The sequence below is a fragment of the Cyprinodon variegatus genome, unplaced genomic scaffold (genome assembly GCF_000732505.1).
Source record: "Cyprinodon variegatus isolate N-32 unplaced genomic scaffold, C_variegatus-1.0 Scaffold93, whole genome shotgun sequence".
NCBI classification, from domain to species: Eukaryota; Metazoa; Chordata; class Actinopteri; order Cyprinodontiformes; family Cyprinodontidae; genus Cyprinodon; species Cyprinodon variegatus.
Genome location: NW_015150546.1, coordinates 570,623 through 591,853, shown reverse-complemented (window position 1 = coordinate 591,853; position 21,231 = coordinate 570,623). Strand labels below are relative to the sequence as shown.

The 21,231-nt window shown below is 36.8% G+C and overlaps 1 protein-coding gene across 2 annotated transcripts in view; it reads right to left on the bottom strand.

Moving 5' to 3' along the window:
* pc (pyruvate carboxylase) overlaps positions 1–21,231 on the bottom strand; it is a 373,340-nt gene that overhangs the window by 349,869 nt on the left and 2,240 nt on the right. The window contains exons 1-2 of one of the 2 annotated variants that reach the window (XM_015373838.1): positions 5,430–5,499; positions 480–616 (exon numbers count right to left, since the gene is read on the bottom strand). In XM_015373838.1, coding sequence (XP_015229324.1) covers positions 480–615 — 136 coding nt within the window. In that variant the 5' untranslated portion in view covers position 616; positions 5,430–5,499. Of the gene's footprint in view, positions 1–479; positions 617–5,429; positions 5,500–21,231 lie in introns of those variants that run through there. The other variant, XM_015373837.1, reaches the window with a different exon arrangement.

Genomic DNA, 21,231 nt, shown 5'->3' with positions numbered 1-21,231 from the left:
GTAGCCCTAGTGATGTCATACTCAGACATACTTTAACAATTTAATTAGGGAAATTACTTAAAAAGGGAAATTATCTCAGACCTCAGTAGCCCTGCTGCTGCGGGGTATAGAAGTGGCTACGTCTCATACATGCCACCGTAGCATGTTGGAACAGAGAGCTTAACCATCTTAATGATTTAGTGCTTAGTGATTTATTTGATTAGCATTAAGCACATTTTTCCAACGTTTTTATACCTTGACAGACCCAATCCCCTCTAGGACAGGGTGAGTTGTCCTTTAAATATTAGCATTCATAGAGGAAAACTCAATGCAGCACATTAATGATCAAAGACTCCCTCTGCCTCAGGAAGACTGGAATAGTCACAGGTTTTCCTTACATTATACATGAAACAGCAGTTAACAGGTATTAATAATGTAACCACCACTCTAGAGGGTCTTCTTCAGAGGTGAAATATAAGTGCTGAGTTGGAAAGTTTTACCTCTGTTTGCCACCATGACTTTCTTGATGGGTCGGTACTCGTTCTGTGGTGCAGAGTGGGAGGAGCGGGAGAACAGACATGCCCTCCTGACAGAGAGCAGGCCGAGGCCCCCTCTGATCGCTGCAAACCTCAACATCCTGATGGGAGAAAGACAACAAAATTGAGTTATCTTTAATGTAGGAAGAATGAATGTAGAAAACAAATCCACAAATCACAGGAGGATTTTAGGTTCAGCAACCTTTACAATCCTGTGACCATTTTTCTTCACAGTACATTCAAATAAATTTGGGTTTAGAGCAACAAACCTTTAGAAATTCATATTTCTAATAAAAAGGTTATAGGATATTTGTTTTTTAAGCACAGCTGTTTTCTATTTTTGGGGTTTTAAATAAAAAAAAGGACATAATATTTAAAGCAATGCAATTTAAGTAAAAAAGCAAAAAGCATTGCTTTTGATTGACAATTGGTCCAAAAAATATCCCTGGTATTTTGTGTTATTCTATTTTGGTTACCAAAACCTGTTATTTCAATATTAAAAAACATTAGCTGGTGGTTCAAGTTACAAGAGCCACAGCTGAAGGTGCATAAAGACACAGGCTGCAGACTCCTATGCTCTAATGCTGAGTGCTTTAGAGCATCAATGAAGAGACATTGACTGAATTGATTTCTTACTGTAGAAGCTTCAGGAAAAGTTATCAAATATGATCCAACAAAAACAACCTAAACATACAGAATATTGATTATGTGCTCTTTGATACCAAACACAGCAACTGAGTTAATCCATTTAGACCTGAGGCTTCATCTTCAAATGTCAAAAAAACAAAAAGTACAACCATGTTGATTCGCCTGTTAATTAGTCAGGGCAACACGCCTAACGCCATGATACAGACAACGCCCGATCGATTTACTGTTGCATTTGGAGAGACTGAATTCTTATAGAAATTCACAATCTTGAACAAAATATTTATCAAAAAAAAAAAAACAGCAAAGGGAAAAAAAGAAACAGCCTATTCTGATCATTCAGCTACTTAAGCTTCCAACCCCACAATCATCATAAGAGACATTTTGCACTAAATAAACATCTGTGCCATTTGTGAAATGTGCATTTCTTTCAAAAACAATTCATTCTAAATTTTTATAAAAGCCACCAACAAACCTCTTGAGAGCATTCCCATTTAATTTCCTTTAACATTATTTTCTCCATTTTCTATTTTGATGCAAAAAAAAAAAAAGATCTCCTGCTGCTGCCCACTAAAAGTGGTCAATTTAAGATACTTTTTCATCTCTAATTTTGATAACCAATACAATTTAATTCTACACTAAACAGTTGAAGAATTTATGAATTTAGACAAAAACTGATTTGTGATCGGGTCTAAAAATCCTGACCAGTGCATGCCTAAATTAGATTATTTAGATTTAATGCTATATTGAAAATTCCTCTGACAACTGAATGACTGAATTGAATGTTGAAATTAAAATTAGGGCTGGGCAAATTTATTGCAATTTAAGATATGGTAAGGTTTAAATTTTTACATTAGAGGTCTGCAGCTTCAGAGCCAAAAGTGGCTCACAATAATGGTTAAAATATTAGAGAACCAACTAAAGGCTTTTAATATGGTATAACATTCAGGTGCTTTGGGTGATTTAACAGGTTTTTAAAAGAATGTTTGCTTTTTTTTTTCCTAGTAGGACATTAAAAAAACCAAAAGGATGTTTTTTTAGTGCTTTTCTCATTATCTTGGAAAGTGTTTTCCTTTTACAACACTTTCCACCATCTTATGAAGAAAATAAATGCATTTTATACGTTATTCTCATTTCAAAACTTAGTACAAATGAATGGCAACAAATTTGCAACAGCATATCTATATTAAATAAATGAAATTAAACTAAAAGATATAGCCCATCTATGGAGCCAAAATGTTGCATTAAAATCTAGCAAAAAATGTTCTAAAATAAGTTTCTTCTAAATAAGAATTAAAGCAGAGTTCTGTTATTTTTGACAAAGCAATAAGGAGCCTAAATGGAGGATCCAATAAGCCAGCAGTGGTTCTGTTGCAGCTGCTGGTTGCACATGTCTGGGTTAGTCAAAGCAGAAAGCAAGAGAAAGCATGTTCACCTTAGGGGGCCTCCTCCCCTTTGATTAAATAAACGAATGCAAGTCTGGAATGATCAATTCAGCGCTTTGTGTAGATTAGGCACAACAAGTAGGGAAACTTGCACTTTTATTTATTTTTTTGTAACGGTTCTTGGCAGCAAATCGTATAATGCTGGAAAGTCTGTTTACTCCTAATCAAATGGGGCCGTATTTGTAAGGAAATGCATTTATCGGCTGAGCAGCAGAGTTTAGCATTTGAATTGTGCCCATGAGAAACAGCAAATAAAATAAAGCAAAAGCTAAGTATTTAAAATTGCTATAGTTTCTCTAAAACGCTTAAAATGAAGAGATTTACCCTTTTTTCATTTAATTTTGTTTATCACCATACTTGAGAACATGACCAGGAAATTAAACCCTTCTGCCGTCTGACAACTTCGCTAAGAAAGTGCTAAGAGGGCGGCCGGAGCTTCAGCTGCAAAAACAGAGCCTGGAGTTCAAAGAACACATTCTGCCTTAATGCTGCCAAAACAAAACCTTTAACACCATCAATGTAAATGACGAGAAACGGGATCAAAGCTGCTCAGGGTGCTGGTCTGAAAGGCAGCTTGATACAATGCTTTAAACAGCCACACGCCCAAACTACAGTGCTCTGGTTCCCATTGCTACAGTGTCAGTGGTTCAGAGCAGGTAAAAGCATTTCTCTATGGTCAACAAGGGAATGGCCTACTAGAAGTGGCAGAAAAGTGGAGTGGGGGGGATATTTGTCAGCTGGAAGAGGTCAGAGCGACCCATGCTTATTGGATCATTAACCACTAACAAGATTAATGAGCGTTAATGAAATATGAACTACAAAAAGTCACCTTTGGAGGAACACAGCGGCTGTAGACTGTTCTGCAGATTTATTTCTATTATTTAAGACCTAACTTTTATGTCAAACACCCAAACTACTGTTATGTCCATTATTCAAGACAGTAAAAAACTGGCTCTATCACTTTAAGCAGTGGAAGTCTTCAGCAGATGCTCCGTTTAGGTCAAATAACTGATTTAGAAATATCTCTATATCCCCATCAGTGTTTGGACAAATCCCAGACCCCACCAATGTACATCCAGTGTGGATTTGACAGCAAAAACGCATCAGACAAACCAGATCTATTACTGGTATGTGCCATTTCAACTTTTGCAATACTGCAAATGTTACAATAAAGATCAGCATAATTTTGCATGAAGCAAAAATGTCAGACCTCATCCGTGACAACTTCTTTCCTGTTGGGCTATTTACTCCACTGAATGAATGTATATAGGCACAACAGTGACAGTACTGCAACAGTAACATTAGCCAGAAACCTGTAAACATTCCAGTACTTGCATAGAACCACTAGGCCCATCCCCATCTGTAGGAGCTTGGTTGGCAACAGTTCTTACCCAGGATGCCTCACTCACTTTGGCCATATGATTTATCTAAAAACAGCTTCCTGTGACAAATCCATCAATTGATGGATTAAAGTTAATGAATCTGAAGATTTAAGCATGCGTCCCTGGTAGTGAAAGATTGAGCATGTGATCTCCAGCAGTTTCTTCCATTATTGTTCAGGTAGCTTAAAATCTAACAACCTGTGATTAGTAAATGATTGTTTGCCGTCTCCAATTTCAATTTTCATTTAAAACCTACACTCCCACTCACTTTTGTTGCATCTCCTGGCTGATTTAAGGACCAGACCCATTTTTTTACCATTTAAATGCAAGTTTATAGTAATTCTGGGGGAAAAAAAGCCTCAAGTTACTTCTTTTCTAGTTAAGTGAAAAAATTAAAACACCCTTTTCTGCATATAAAAAAAAAGCTTTAAAAGTACCAACTTTTTTGATAACCTTCACTACAAATTCTGCTTTATTTGAATAAAAAAAGAAAAGACCTTTATTCATTTGAAGGCTTTTAGCACAGATTTATAACTCAATTACGCTTCAGCAATTTGAGTAATTTAACAAAAGTCATGAGTTTTCACTGGAGCTGAGGCAGTGCAATCAATTCAATTATCATTGTGACCTCAAATTATCAGAATTATGCAATTATTAATTTTCTACTTTTCATGCAAACTTTTACTCTGTTCAATGAGCAATCACGTTTAATAATTGAAAATTAAATACTGACCAAAATGTTTTTGATTACCCCCCCTAATCAAGTAGCTCTAACAAGAGTGAATAAACTTGGAGCGAAAATGGGTTTAAGTGAAGAGTTAAACTGGCTACATCTGTACTCCAACAATTAAAGTGATCTCTTTTAGAGCTCAAAACCAAGCCTCTGTCACTCAATTAGCAGGCTTACAAGGGTTTAACAATTAAAGGTCTGGGGGGGGGCTGCTTACTCCAACATGATGAGAAAAAGGGGTAGTTAGACAGCTCTCGCCCAATAAAAAGAGATTTAACAAACAAAAAGAAGAGAGTTTTTCCAAAAAGCCATTATCTGATTTTCCTCAGACATTAAGCCCAGCGCCAATGAGCTGCTCCTCCATTTACCAGCTGCAAGTAGCTCTAATTAGAGACAACGAGCTTCAGGTGTGATTGTGGTGGTTTTTCTGCCAAATTACAGCAACAACGTGAAGCCTGCAAATTAAAGAAGTTACAGAGACCCACACCATATGCAAAAAAAAAAAAAAAAGAAAAGAAAAACAGTAACCATCTCGAGTAACAGCAAAAGAAGCTAAATGTTGGGAGTTTGGGTTTAGAAAGGTTGCCTTTTCAAACCAATTAAGTCAAAATATTCTGTAAGTATATCTAAAAAAAAAGTTAAATGGCCTTCAGTATTCTTTAAAAAAACAACTCAAAGATGGAATAAATGTGCAAAACGTTTGAAAAACTACCTCAACCAGTCGCTCAGCAGCTCATGCAGAGTGCAGACACTTCGAGGTTCACAAACTGACTGAAGCGTTGACAGATGGCACACCTCTTCTTCTTTTCTGCCTGCAAGCGAGCGGTCTACCGGTAGTCTGATGCTGCCACCCTGTGTTCAAATAGCGGTACTGCAGCCCACTTCTTAAAGGTGCAGCTTCACAAACCTCATGAAAAGTCAAGGATTTTCCCTTTTTTTGTAATTCAAAAATAGATTCACTTGTTGCATATTCGCTTAAATGCAGAAATAAATAAAACATGAGATATATATTTAATTTAAAATATGAATTTTGTAGATAAAGAAATATTTAAGCTGTTCTTCAAGTTACAAGTGCTAGACTGACTGGTGGAACAAATCAAACCCATTATGAGACCAAGTGGGTGAGATTAAAAAAAAGGGGAAAAACTATATTAACTTGTTGCATATTCGCTTAAATGCAGAAATAAACAAAACTTTTGGTAAATTTTTAAGGAATTTTGTGGATAAAAAATATATTTAAGCTGTTCTTCAAGTTACAAGTGCTAGACTGACTGGTGAAACAAATCAAACACATTATGACACCTAGTAGACGACATAAAAAAATATTAACTTGTTGCATATTCACTTAAATGCAGAAATAAACAAAAAATTAGGTAAATGTTTAAGGACGTAAAAAAGGGAAAAATATATAAGTGATTTTTCTGCTCTACTCAGGCCTTTGTCTGGTACTTAAGACGAGCCCAAACCACTGTTTTTCAATTCGGAGTAGATGTGCCTTGATAATACAGTGGGAGCTTTGTAACAATATACTGTTTCAACACAAAAGCAATAATGTAACACAGAGAAACTGATACAGCTTCCCAAGGCTAGAAGAATGCTAAAAAAGAAAAAAGGAGCCACTAAAAAGTAGGCTTCACTTGCTCTGCTGCTGTTCTATAATTTGTAAAGTTACAGAGAGAAAAAAAATGTTTTGACTTCTTTCAGGTATGTAAGCATTTATCAATAACAACAGTCAGTACAAACAAATTTAAATCAATTAACTAACGGTAAAGATGTTCAGTTTGTTGCAGGATAACAGAAAGTCTCACTGGTCAGTGGAGCAACGCAGAGCTAGGATATTAAAAATCAGGACAATGGGGATGACCTCTGATATATGTTCTAAAGTAGATCAAGAACACAGTGTGTTCCTGTACTCTGTGGGGCTTAAAGAATTTTTAAACAGGCCGCAGTGGACCAATCCCCTGCTCTTGTTCCAACCAGAGGGGTCCTTCACAATCAGAAAGGGGCGACAATACATGTATGAACTCAAACTTTTAAGATTTTTTTTATAATATTTTCGGTAACTACTAATTTTTATTGATGGTTACATGGGCCAAACAACAGAGAACACATCAAAAGTGAAGAAAAAACAAAACCTTCTATCAGTTTTGAGGGTTTTGAAAATATATAAAGAAAAAAAACAAATGCCGCTTAGGAGAACAACCTATGCACCATGGCTTGTTGTAAATTGGGATTGGAGTGGAGATTCTCACACCATCCTATCCTTAATACAGTGCAGTCCCTGTATTAAGGATGACTGGGGCCATGTATTGCAAGCTTTTGAGAAACAACCACCATCCCTCAGCAAAAGCATTGAAGATGGGTCATGGATGGGTCTTCTAACATGACAATGACCCAAAGCACACAGCCAGCATAACCAAGTAGTGGCTCTGTAAAAGCCTGATTATGGCTCACAAGGGTCTGCAGCATTTATGCCCTCTGCAACTTTTCCCTATTCTAACCAGCTCCAGTGGGGCATGCTCAGCACAAGCTGCCAACGCCACCTTACATGAGGAAGTAGAAAACACAGCAGTTTCAACTTCTTTAAAGCTTCTTTGTGCTGTTCAAGAGCCACGATCATTTCTTTCCAGAAATTTATCCACAATCTGCTGATAGTGTTGATATTTATGAAACCAAATGATCTCTAGATGTTTATTATATTTGCAAACCCTCCCCAGCTGGAGCTGTTGCCTGCTCACCATGTTTATCTGCACAGATCTGTCGCGTATATTTTCACATTTTCCTAGATTGCAGAGCGAAAATTCTGTACATGTGGAAAGGTGTGGAAGCCAAAATTATGCACTTTGGCTGTGAGGACGTCATGGATGTGTCAGGCATAAACCAAGCTTAAGAAGCATATCAAGGTTCTGGAGTGGCCTAGCCATTTTCCAGACCTAAACCCAATAGAAAATGTTTTGAAGGAGCAATGGCAGCCCAGAAACCTGGCTTATATACAGAAGATCTTCGTGGAGAAACAGGCCAAAATCAGAGCTGCAGTGTGTGCAAACCTGGTGAAAAACTACAGGAAACATTTGACCTCTTTAATTGCAAACAAAGGCTACTGTACCAAATATTAACATTGTTTGAAGAATAACTAAACTTATTCTTTAAGTGTAGCCTAAAGATCACATTTAAAAAGTAGTATATTTTTTGCTTTTGCAGTAATTCATTTGGGATTTTTTCTTAAGATCTGTCTTAGTTTTAATAGTTTTTACGGTTTTATTGAAACCAGTCAGAGCAAAGCATCGTCTAGAGGTGAAAAATATGTCAAAAGGCAACCGTTTTGCAGTACAGTAGGTCTAATGAAGATTCTTTATTTGTCTTTAATCTCCTAGTCTTTTTGATCTTCAAAACACGAAAGCAGAGGGGTTGACTTTTTTTTCCTGCAGAAGGAAGAGATACCCTGAGAGCTGAACTGTGGTTGTACATTCTGACTAATTCAATCACAACAACAAAATATCTGATTACTCTGATATTAGACATTCTTTCTGGTGTTTCTTTGTCTTTACTGTAGCAGCTTTATCTGCTGCAGTTATTCCTGACCTACATTTCTAACTTAAGTTATTGAAATCCAGCATTCTTACAAATGTTTCAACTCCATTTGTTTTTTAGAGTCAAGGTTAGGTTTAGATACACAAACACAGGCTAAGTGAACATGATAAGAAAAGGCAAAGGCCACCTTCTTCATCCAATCCCCAAAACAAAGTCTGTGCAAAACTCAATGTGTCCTTTCCTGATAACTTCATTTCTTCCTCTTGAAACAGTTGCAACTGTACAGGGTTATCATTTTTGTCTTCGTTCTTTTCTTGTTGCCTCCTTGCATTCAGTGTATGAATGCAGGGTGAGTTAAATGTCTGGACGGGAAGATAAAGATGAGACTGTGGTTTGAGAAGAATCGCGACTGTGGTCTGAGAGCTCTGTTAAAGCCATATAATTATATTCATTTTGGTTTTGGTGCTGAAGTAAGATATTCTTGTTGTGAAGTATAGCAATATGTGCAGATATTTTTGTGCAATAAACTGTGTTTCAACAAGTTAAAGAGAAAAATTGCGCAATTGTCTGCAGTTCAATTACATACTACCTATTTGCTTTTAGCAGACAAAACAACCATGAGAGAGATGTAAAAATAATTGAGTTTTCCACTTTTGTCATTGATGTTTTCAAACACAAAAGTTGCAGTACCAGAACTATAAGTGCTTAATGTTGATTGGGGATAAAGCAGTGATAGGGAAGAAACAACGTCTGGATAAAATGTGCTAAGAAACTGTATTTTTGGAATCAGATATCAGATATTACAGGCTAACAATGGAACCAAACGACCCATTCATCGGTTTCTATTTGCATGTTTCCAAGCAATACAAGGCCTTGTCTATATAAGACTCAAACTCACTGCGGATGCAGACATTTGAATTGAGAAAGCTTCCTGTAGAGGTGGCAAAACGTCTTCAAATCTAGGAAACCAAGTCCAGTGGATATTTTTTTTTTTTTTTGAACTTTTACTGAATGTATTTTTGGAAACTTAACAAGAGCCCCTTTCTGATAAGAGCTCAATGACAACAAAAGCTCAATGATTAAGATACAAATAACTGATATATGGAACTTGAGTTAATATGGAGTGTTGTTTTCAATTGTTTTATGAGGAGGATAAAAGTTGTCCAAACCATCCTGGACAAATATTAAAATATAACTACCTCTATAAAAAGTCCTGACTGTTATAAACTGAACCATATTTTTTGCTTCAGGTTAACAATCCCCACGCAGGTTAATTAGTGCCTGAACAGTAAAATCAAGTCATTTCTGAAATTAAACCTGTGAACAAGATAAGGTAGGCTAAAAGATCTCAAAAAGTAAAACATTACGGCAGAAGTTAAAGATCTTCAAGAATAGATGAGAAAACAAATGTCAGTTTTAAATTAGGTATAACTATTATTTGAGGTTTCGGAACTCTAGTACGACAGGGAAAACAGGATTTTACAAAGGGAAAACTGATCCTTTTCAGGAGTCAGTGACCAACTAAAACCACTCTAAGATAGCATCAACAATTCATCCAGGAGGTCCCAGATCATCAAAAGGGCAACGCAGCCAACTCTTGCCTGAATGTCCATCAGTTTGGACCAAGTGCTCAAGCCTGCTTAAAATAATTAAACTGTCCCCAGCAGATAAGGACGAACATCTCCATTATTGTCCTCACGGTGACCCCCACAAGAATATGCTGTGGCTCAAGTCTTTTACGTTCTGTACACCCTCGACTGTGTCATATAACCCATGTATCTTCACCCTCATCTAATCTGAATAAGCTGTGCAGTGGGTCACTAACTTCTTTTCTCTTCGTTTCTCATCCTGTACATCTCAGACGACCTGAGATGGACTTTAACCATCACCAAACATTCTTGAATCCACAGTCTTCAACAGTTTTTAATATGAGTGAGGAACCAAGTTAAGTAAATTATAGGTCTGCTCCGCTTTTACTCATAAGGCTTTTCTGAAAGAAACCGGTTTTGGTGCATTCTTTTTATGGCCTACAGGTGATTAACTCTTAAAGCTCATCAAGAGAATGCCAAGAGTGTGCAAAGCAGTAATCAAAGCAAAAGCTGAATTACACTGGTGAAATGTTTACCAATATAGACATGTTAGACATCGTTGGAAAGCTTAGATTTTCCACAATTCAACCCCCTAGTTCATTTTATGGAAATAGCACCAAAGCACAATTATAGCAGCATGTCTAAATGTAGCATGACCAAAGCATCCACAACAAGCAAGCATGTCTTTATTATTGCTGTTCAAAAAAGACAACAACTGTGAGTCATGTCTGAACTGATGCAGCTTGGGTGTTTTACTTTATTCAGAAACTAGAGGGCGTTAGCTTTCAAATAACATATCACACATGAAATTTGGGCTTAAAGTTCCTGAGTTATTTGCTTTTCCATTTGGGTATGCAAAATAGGCGAGAATTTCCCAAAATGAGGTGGATATTAAGAGGTTAAAGGGGAACACCGTTTTTTTTTTTTACATTGGACCCTTAGTTTTACATTATTACATCATGTTCTACTCACCCATATGAGTTTTGTGTCATTTGGAGCCGTTCTGAAGATATTTGGTTCGGTTATATCCAAGTAACGTCTTCCTATGGGCAACGAGTTGAAGGCACAAACTAAACTGTTCATAATTTATCATTTATGGTACGCCAGTATTCATAACATGTAGGCGAATCTCTGTCCCCCAAACATCCGCGGTTAAATTTTTTATATTTATATGTTTTAAAAACAAGTAACGCGTGTATGATGTCATCCGCACATGCGGACTGGAGTTATGACAGGCAGCCCGGGCCACAGGCGGCTACGCTCTACCCCTTCTATTCATTTAGCTAGCTAATCTGAATTCCACTTAGAGAGCGAGATCATCTGTGGTAGTAGCACTAGACATCTTCCAGGCATGTGAGTAAAACTAGCAGCAGTTCAGCGAACAGAATGAAGGAGTGGTAGCCGGCGCGGGGATGACACCTTACGCTTTGTTTTAAAAAAATATAAATATAAAAAATATAACCGTGGATGTCAGGGGGACAGTGATTCACCTACATGTTATGAATGCTGGCGTACCATAAATGATAAATTATGAACAGTTTGGTTTGTGTCTTCAAGTCGTTGCCCATAGGAAGACGTTACTTGGATATAACCGAACCAAATATCTTCAGAACGGCTCCAAATGACACAAAACTCCCCTTTAAAGAACCTTGAATATAAGACAAAGTTTCAGTTGTTTCAGTTTTTTGTTTATAAGAATATTAGTCCACATGTGTTAATTCATAGCTTTGATTCCTTCAGTGTGAATATATATATATATAAACACGCTTTATATGAGTTAAAATGTTGCAGTACAATATCAGCTTCAACATCTGTCCACATATTACTCAGGGGGCTTGTGTGTTTATGCTCAGACACATGGAAAAATTACAGGGAACATTGATTATGGCACATTTGAGAAATTGGTAAGCCCCATGAACTTGTTTAGCAGTTCTAACGCAAATGTGACGTTTCTCCTTGGCTTTACCTTTTTCATACCTAATCCAAAATACGTAAGCTATCCTGCACTATTTTCTGTAGTTATGCTACTAAATGCTAATATCAATGCCCTGAACTTCCATATCCATGCGTTTTTTGCACACAGTTTTTTCTCCCACACTGTTTACATTTGATCACTGCTGCACTTTATAAAATGGAAAAGTTCTTATACTGTCTGAAAAGCTGTACTAAACAAAATTTCCTCTTATAAACACTCTGTGTATACATTCTGTGTATACAAAATGACAATAAAAGTTGTCTAAGTCTATATGTTAAGGCTTTTAGAGGACGTAGGGACCACTTTTAATCATTCTGCTTCATTCTGTCTCTACTCTCCCATTCAGCAGTACTGGTTAGTTCCACCCATACCCAAGTCGGCCTCAGCAGACGGCCGCTCACGCTGAGCCTCGTTCTGCTGAAGGTTTCTTCCTGAAAAGGGAGTTTTTTTGCTCTCCACTTTCGCTGCATGCATGCTTAGTGCGAGGGATTGCTGAATAGTCTACACCAAAATGCAAGTAAAAATCATTGCTGCAAGTTTATCCAGGAGCATGTCTTGCTAGTCTATGACCGGATGCAATCAACTGGTTTCCTTAACAGAAAATGTTAAACCACTCTGACTGAAGATTATTCAAAAAAGTTTCAAACAAACTAAAATGATAAGTCGAAGTAAATAAAATGGCTTCATACCTCCAAGAACACCTAAATGTTACACTCAACAAAGGAGCTAAATTCCTACTCATAAAAGAATAAGAAGACCGTGGTAAATAGAATGTGTGTCAATTGTGATCAATTGTAATCAAGTATGACCAATAGGGTTTTCTTTATCTCACTGTCAGTTCGTAAGCCCTGACAAACATTAACAAACCGTCCCCATCCTCTGGCCAAAAACATGACCAAAGTCCGCTTTTCATCAAGCAGGTAAAAATCACATCAGCTCACAGCAGCATGTGCACTTCAGCAGTGAAGCAAGTCAGCTGGGAGTGAAAACTGGATCCAATCAAAAGGATTTCTAAAGCAGTTTGGACAGAAAGAGCATGAAAACATATTTTCATGATGAACAGACTCCCAGATGGATGCTGTAATATTCAACAGTTGCAATAAACTGACGATAGTAAGCTTCAGCGTCTACCAGTGTCTGGCACACTGCTGTGGCATTATCACGTTTGGATGCTCAGAGACCAGACATAGGTGACAAGTAGTCTGCGTCAACTATGTCAAACATTAACCCATTTTTTGTTTTTCTTTCTTTCTGTTCAAACTGCATTTGTTTCTCAAACAGTTCATGATCTTATTTAAAAAGAACAAATAGGCTCCAATACAGTCTCAGGACACCCTTAAACCTTAACAGGAGAACATTTTACACATTTTACTTTAGAGTTCCACCTTTTTTCAGGCTCAGTTTCTAATCCCTTGTAATGTGATTTGAAAATAAAAAAAATAAAGCTTTAGTAATGATTTTATTGGAGGTTTTTCTGCAGCTAGGTGAGACTATAATGTAGTAAATAAATATATGATGGAAAAAGAATATACTTTTTTTACCTTTGTTTTACCAGGTTGACGACCGACTCACATTTAAAGACAAACTGAAGTGAACCTACAAGGCGTTACAAAAAATGGTTTCAATATATTAAGTCCATTTTTTTTTTTTGGTCCATCTGAGTAAATCTTGGTGAAAACTCAGCATTAATAGAAAATTATTTGTATGCCCATTATTCTAACAAAACACCACTAAAGCGAATTCGCTTTGATTAAAAGTAGTGAAAAGATTTGTTTAGTACCAACTTTTTTGAGATCTTCTCACAAAGAGAAAAAAAATTGTCCATGTAAACCAGAACATTTAACTTCGAACCACATGAGAACGCTTAGTCTATTTAAGATGAGTCTGGGGTCTTAATTGTTTCAAAGGGTTTTATCATTTATGACATCACACAATGCAAAGCGTATCATGTCGGGTGAAGGCGATTGCAGGGTGCATCTGGAAGCTGTGTTGGATCAAGGTAGCATCAGATTCACACCTTCAACCGCTTTCCAAAACTGCTCACTTGTGCATTATTTATGTTGGCAAAGACCATTTAACTTTTTAATACAATTATTCAGGGTTTAATCTGAGGCAAAAGCTGGAGCCCTTTGGAAGAAATACCACTGCTTGTTTCAAAAAGGCTTCAAAAGCTCCAGCCAAGAGCACAGGAATGTCACCTTTGCCCCTTTCTGTTGAGTGCAACCAAAAGTGGGACAGAGGGTTGTTCTTGATCCAGACTTAAGCCGGTTTCTTTTCAAAGCTGCTCATTTATAGCATTATTCTGCAAAATGCAAGTCATTTCGTTCTGATTGGGATCAGCCCAGCTCCAAGTGCCTTCAATCATTTGGAGTTAGTCTGTTTTTAGTGTTTTCTAGTCTTATTGACCTACGATGTCTTGAGTGCAGATGAATCCTCTCTCATTAAAAGATTGAAAGTTAGAGAACTAAAACTGGACCTTGTGGAACACCAAAGCTTAAACCATAGCTGTTTAGAGAACACATCACCGACATTTACTAATTATTTCTTGTGTTTTGGTTAAAGTTGAATCACATAAAGACACTTTCAATCTGGTAAAATCTATGCATCTCAGGTCTATGTGCAACAATTACATCCAAAACCTGACAAATGTATTTCCTGTCTCTTAAAAGGCAGCATATTGTTTGGACTGAATTTGTAGAAATATTGACAGATATTGGTCTCTATTTTCCTTTCTTAATACTATATGATTGTAATTAAATAGATAATAATCTGCATCATGCTTAGTTTTGCTTTGTGTTTATGTTTATAACGTGTAGTTACCGCAACAACATAGTTAAAAGTTACAGGTAAAATCAGATAAAAAAATTGTGCAGTGTAATCTCAGCTTAATTAAATAACCTCACTCATCTAATGAACACCTATACATCTTACTGACTGGATATTAACCGTTAATTTAAAGACTTTTAGACATTAAAAAAAAATATAGCAGTTAATCTTCAAGCAAAATACCATTTTTCCTTGGTAGCAAAGGCCCCTTTACAATGATGGGAAAAATAAAGTGCAAACTTCTTTTTTAAAGAGGTTTAAAGGGCCTTCTCTGAAGCACAAAAGTGTGCAGTAACACACCCAAGATGTTTGTAGTAAAAATGTCTTTGCCACATATCAATCTGAAAAGGTTATAAGGCATTTCATTTGGTTAAGTCCATTTTAAGTGAAGATTATTAAATTCTGCAAATCAGAAAATACTCATCTGAGATCAGACCACACAACACTGATAATAAAAAGAGAAATCACTGACTCAAAGCTTTAGTAAATATTATAAGTGTTGAATTTCATCACAGTGAAACGAGATAAAGACAGAGCAAGTACGGCTTATTACAAGGAGAACGTTTCTTCTCTTCAAAAGCAGCATATGAACAAATCACAAGATTTCCTGTATTCTAAAAATCTTCTACACTCACTTAAAATCTTGGTCTTAAGGACTAAACCCAACAGAAAGTGTGACATAATTCATCCACTAGGAAAGAAGATGGAAAGCAAGCGGTGCTAAAAGAGGTTCCCCCTGGCACCCCATGGGTAGTATTTACTTTTCCCCATGATTATATTACTAGAAATGAACACTTTTCTCTCCCTCTCAGCTGTGAATAAACCGTCTGGTTTTGGATCCAGCACATTTTCAACCCATCTGTAGCAAACTAAGTGAAATTACAGCAGGAAAGTAACAATCACATGTGGAGGGAGCTTCTTCCTGCCAAATGTCCTCCATGACCTTCTTTCTGTCTACGGCCAGCGACATGGGACAATAAGACTGAATAAAGTCATGTTACAATAGGCTACTTTACAAAAAGATAGAACACAACTGAGGTTAAAGCTTACTGGGAACACCGGTCTTCATCCTCCTTGTTCACACATTAACCTTGCAGGGATCAAAGTTCCTAAAGATCAAAGTTGCGACACAAAAATACCCATAACCTGTTTCACAGCATCAACTTTACTCTAATTGGCATAAAGCTACAGCTGGCTGCCAGCCAGTGTTTGAGCAACAGAAGTCAATCTCTCCTGGTTTAATTATGCCCACCATCAATATTTGATGTGCTTTAAAATAATATACACATCAATGTGAAGCACAGACTTAAAGCTGATGAAGGCTTTTCAGTGTGTTTATTTCAGCTGCATTAGAACGAGATCATGATGTGCAGAGACGGCTATGATGCAAGTGTGAACACACAACGAGCAACAACGTCTGTTGACCAAACTTACCGGGAACACAAAGTTTTTTTATAAGGTGTGCAAAATATCAGCAGATTGGGCAAATCCAGAACTGCTCCGGAAAACCCGTCTACAGCAACCGAGACACGATCAGAGAAATACACTCAGAGGGTCATTCCCTACAGTATGTCGGTTTTATAAATGAAAAAATAACAATTTTAACACTTGACAGATGTTTTGTATTGTGTTATACATTTAACCAAAAAAATGGGAAAATATTTTTTTGTTAGATACTGTAACAAAGTGCTTAAAGATCTAAAATAAATTGATTGTTTACAGACGAGGTATTGACGAGAGAGACGCACAGGAATGAAAATAAAGAGCAACAGTTCAAACATAGCCGTTTAGGTAATATAAGTAAATATTCATACTTTGAGAATGAAAAATAATAAAGAAAGAAAGAAACATTTAAAGTAAGGAGGTTAATATTCCTCCTCTCAGGGGGTATTCAGTCTCAGATTTTTAACGGCTCCTTTTCTACTTTCATCAATTTATCTCCCTGCTTTTGACATGAGGTCTTCCTAGTTTCCTCCCAACCTAATTTTATTACCTCTTAACTATTCCTTACTGCTCTTTTCTAATCACTGGGGTGACATAATTATATTTAGCAGTTAAGACATTTGGATTAATTAGGGAGTTTAATGGTTAAATTGATGCAAAAAACCTAATTTATTTGATTCAATTGTTAAATAACTTAGCATGATTTTATTCAACACCATATATTAATGTATTTATTAATTTGGACCAGCTCATAGATGATGATCCCAATCAAAAAGACTAAGCTACAAACAAACTTTTAAAAGCATGTTTGATTTCAGACTAAAATGAACATGTGTGCAATATTGTTTTTGGTCAGAAAATTTATGTTGCCTAAAACTAGATGATAGATGATATTCATCCATGCAATTAGAAAAAAAAAGTAAATCCCTTCATTGACCAAAAATGGGGAAATTCCCTCTCTGCAATTGACCCATCCCCTTTAGGGAGCAGTGGGCTGCCTTTGTGCGGCACCCAGGGTGCACTGATCTAACCGACTAGGCCAACACTCCTCAAATAAAAGAAGATAAGACTTCATTTAAACTTCTAACACCTGATTAACTGCATCTTTAGCTGCAAAGAGCCAAACATTCTCTGTAGCATCAGCCTTTTAATGTAAAATTCTTTCTTGCATCAGTTAAACTACTCTATAAGTTGAATTCTAAGTTTTGATTGAAAAAGAGAAAAAAAAGTTCTGATATCATCCATTCATCCATTCAGATGCATACATTCATTAATATATTCACTCAATAATGCATTCATTCATGTTTTTGTTCAATTATGTGTTTTTATCTTAAAAGCAAATATTTACAAAAATGTCTTATTAGATGAGTTTTATCATCATAGTAAAATAATTGTCCTAAGTTTCTTAACAGGTATCTGATATGGGCATTCTTGGAAGTCTTTCTAAGGCTATCAATTTGTTTAATCGACTGGAAATTAGAAATATATTGAGACGCAAGTTTTGGCAATATCATCCACCTCAAGATCTAAGTTACAGTAGGCTCTAAGTATATCCTGAAGATACTCATTAGGCTTAAACCATCATATTACTGCCACCGTGTATCACCAAATAATGGTGTTATCTTTATACCATACCCTCCAAAAATACCACACCTCAATGTTGCCGCTGTGCAGGATATTTTTCCCCATAAACTTGGTGATATACGTGATGCTTTCATGATGAAACTGGTCTTTGCTAGTTCAAAGGTGGATGGTGCTTATGCTACGTTTAGATTGCATGCTGCAGAAGCAGCTGAAGCAGCTGGTTTACATGCAAAATCAATGGTTGAAGTGCATCAAGGTGCATCAAAGGTCCTGCAGCACGTTTAGAGCAACAAGAGCAGCACATCTTAACGTATCTGAGAAGCTGAAGCAGCGCCTCATGAGCTTCTGAGGCGCGGGATGCGCTTCACAAGCAGCAGCTGCTAGAGTTGGAAAAATTTTACTTTTGCTGCCCGACACACTACATCAACAAAGAAGCTGATCTGGGAGCTGGCAGGGAGACAGACGCAGCACTGCTGATGCAGATTGCTATGATCACTCCTCTAAAACTATATATTAATGCATAGATTAACTTAAATGTTAAAACCTGCCAGTAAAATATGTTAGCTTTTATTAATCTGGTAATCAGTTTGGATTACGTACATGACAAATTCCTTCCAGCCACCACAAACATTAGTGGAAAACCCTCAAGAGGCGACTGGGCCAGAGGCTGCTGTTGAAGGGGATTTCCAGGGACAGAGCACGGCTGGTGTATGGGGGGTTTGGTGCTGGTATATTTGAAGGCATAATCGTAATCTTGATTAACTGACTGCACAGACAACGTTTTGAGGTGAACATTCTCACTTAAAAACATATTAAAAGTACTTTTACCCACTTATAACAGCAAATATATGAAAACCGCTCTTTGCCATTGAACACAGGAGCAGCAGAGGCATCGGACGCATCAGGAAACACTTTACTGGACGCGGTTTAGGAGCATCGAAGATGCCCTTGAGGCATGTCGGACCTTAATGTGAACAAGCATCTAAAATAAAGCAGCAGAAGCTTTTTTGTTGCTTCTATTGTGTGCAGTCTGCAGCATAAGAGTCTAGCACCAGTGTTAGAAAATGCTTTCTAAACTCTCTCATGTCAAAAAATTTTTTTCGTTTTAAGTTGTTGAATTTCATTAGCCCAGGTCATATGGGAAGTGTTGGCCTAGTGATTAGATCAGTGTGCTCGTGCTCTAAGAAGGTTGCAAGTACGCGGTTTGACCCCCACAGCCTGCTCTCTGGTTTCCCTGAGTAAGACCCTTAACTCCCCACAGCTCCCCGGGCGCCGCACAATGGCAGCACACTGCTCCCCAAGGGGATGGGTTAATGCAGAGAGTTAATTCTCCATTGTGAGATCAATAAAGTTCTATTATTTATTCATTTATTTATATTTCTTTCAGCCTACTACAATTTGTCAAACATATCTCATCTAGGTGGTTTCTAAAATTCACAGGCCAAGCAGAAATCATACCTGGGTGTGTTTCTGTGTGCGACTGATCATAGTGAAGTTTAGTGTGCTCAGCTATATTGGTGCCGAGGTCCCACAGGACCTTCCTGAGCTCTAGGATGGGGTGGCTGTTCTGCAAACTGTCCTGCTTGGTTGCAGAGTAAAGGTTGCTTTAAGGATGAGCAAACAAATGATGTTGACACGATCGGAAGAATAAATACAGTTTTACAAATAAGAAAAAAATAACTTTTGTCCACCTAAGCTGTGGAGGGAAACACATTAGGAGCTTAGATTTAAACTTTATATTTTAGCTGTTAAAGACATCGTTATAGGTTAGGGGTTTATCATAAGTTCTTCTTATAGGTTATTATTCTGTGCTTGACAACATTCGTTTGGGGGGTTTGGAAAACACCTATAGTTATGAAACACTTATTAGTCTGAAGCCATCCAGTTATCACTTATAAGCCTTTATTTTTGTTAGAGATTTTGGTAACAAACCGATTCTGCGTGTTTTTATATTTCTGCAAATTATTATAAAATGTTTTTATTTTGATTATTAAATATTTATACAATTTCAACAAAATGACTCCAAATCATTACAATGACAGACCTACATCCATGCTGTATGACTGACGGAGACAAAAAGGGTTGTGAACTTTAACTCAGTGTAAACATGGCAGAACGTCATTTCACCCTGATGTCCAAACATGTATTGATTTTGGCTCAGAGTTAAGCACCTTTTGGCTGCTAAGCATCAAGGGACTTTATTTACAGACTTATTACATATTTACAAACCTTTTCTCAACAGTTCTTATATCTATTTACATATATATAATATATTTCAGTTATTTTCCTGTGATTTTTAAACTCATTAATTACAAATAAAAATTCAAGAGATATTTTAAAAAGTAAAAAAAAATAGTCTATTTTTCTTTTCTTTTCTTTTTTTTTATATTTTGACAAAGTGCTCAAAAAGGCCTTACAGAAAAGTTCCTATCTTTTAAATTCTTTGTAGAAGAAGCTGCCAGGTTTAACTGCAAATGGATTTTTTCTTTACAGTTATTTTCTCACTTTAAGTTGTTTGAGTTTGATTTTTGCTTGCCTGAATACTGCTATTATTGCAGATAAAACCACATTGAGAGTATTTTTGCTAGACACTACAGACGAGAAAGAGTAAAGCCATTTAAGTCATCCAATGCCATATTGTGAGCACACAGAAAACTATAGATAGTCAAAGCAGATTGGCAAAGAGTTAACCGAAACCTTTAAATTAATAGTTTGGAGATTTTCAATTCCCCTGGATTCTCTTGTCATTTTAGCATTTTAGGTTTTCTGTAGGATCTAGGTCTGGATTGGATAAAACTCCCCTTTTTTGTCCCTGCAGAGTCCAGCAGATGTTTATATAAAATGTCCTGGTATTTCAAATAGTTCATGATCTCTGTGAGGCTGCAAAAGGCTGCAGAGGAGAAAGAGGACCACAGCATCACATATTTTCAACAGCACTTAACATAGCATAGCGCATGGGGTACTTTTTTTTTTTTCCCCACTCATTCTCAGTTTCACACTAAAGCCAACACCTAGCATGTGGGGCATTATTAAAGGGATGTGATTTATCCAATGAAATCTTTATTTTTTCTTCCTTAAAGTTCTCCGACAGTGAGGTTTGATAATCTTACGTCCCATGCCATCCTCCTCACTGTGCATGATACCAAGATAAATTGAAGTTGTTCAGCCTTAATCATCACAATTCTAGTTGTGTCAAAGTTTGACATGTTAAAAGTAACCCTTGAAATTTACGGTTGTAACATGGCAAAGTGTGAAAACATTAAAATGTTATGCATAGTATTGCACTACAGTGCTTGTTACTTGAATGGCTGACGTCTGCTCTTTCCTTTTTGAAGAGGAATGGGCCTCTATGCCACAACATCGGGGTTCCTACAGCGTAAGGCAAGTTAAATTCAAGACTTTTTAATGCCACTTGAAATAAAAATTTAAGACCAACTTTACAATAAACAGAAGGAAAACCTGGTAGCAACAAATGTACCCCAAATGTTTACTTTAGTATAAACCATTACTTTACGGCCCAGTAGATGTGTTTGAAATTTTGAAAAACTTTCCATATAGGAAGAAAG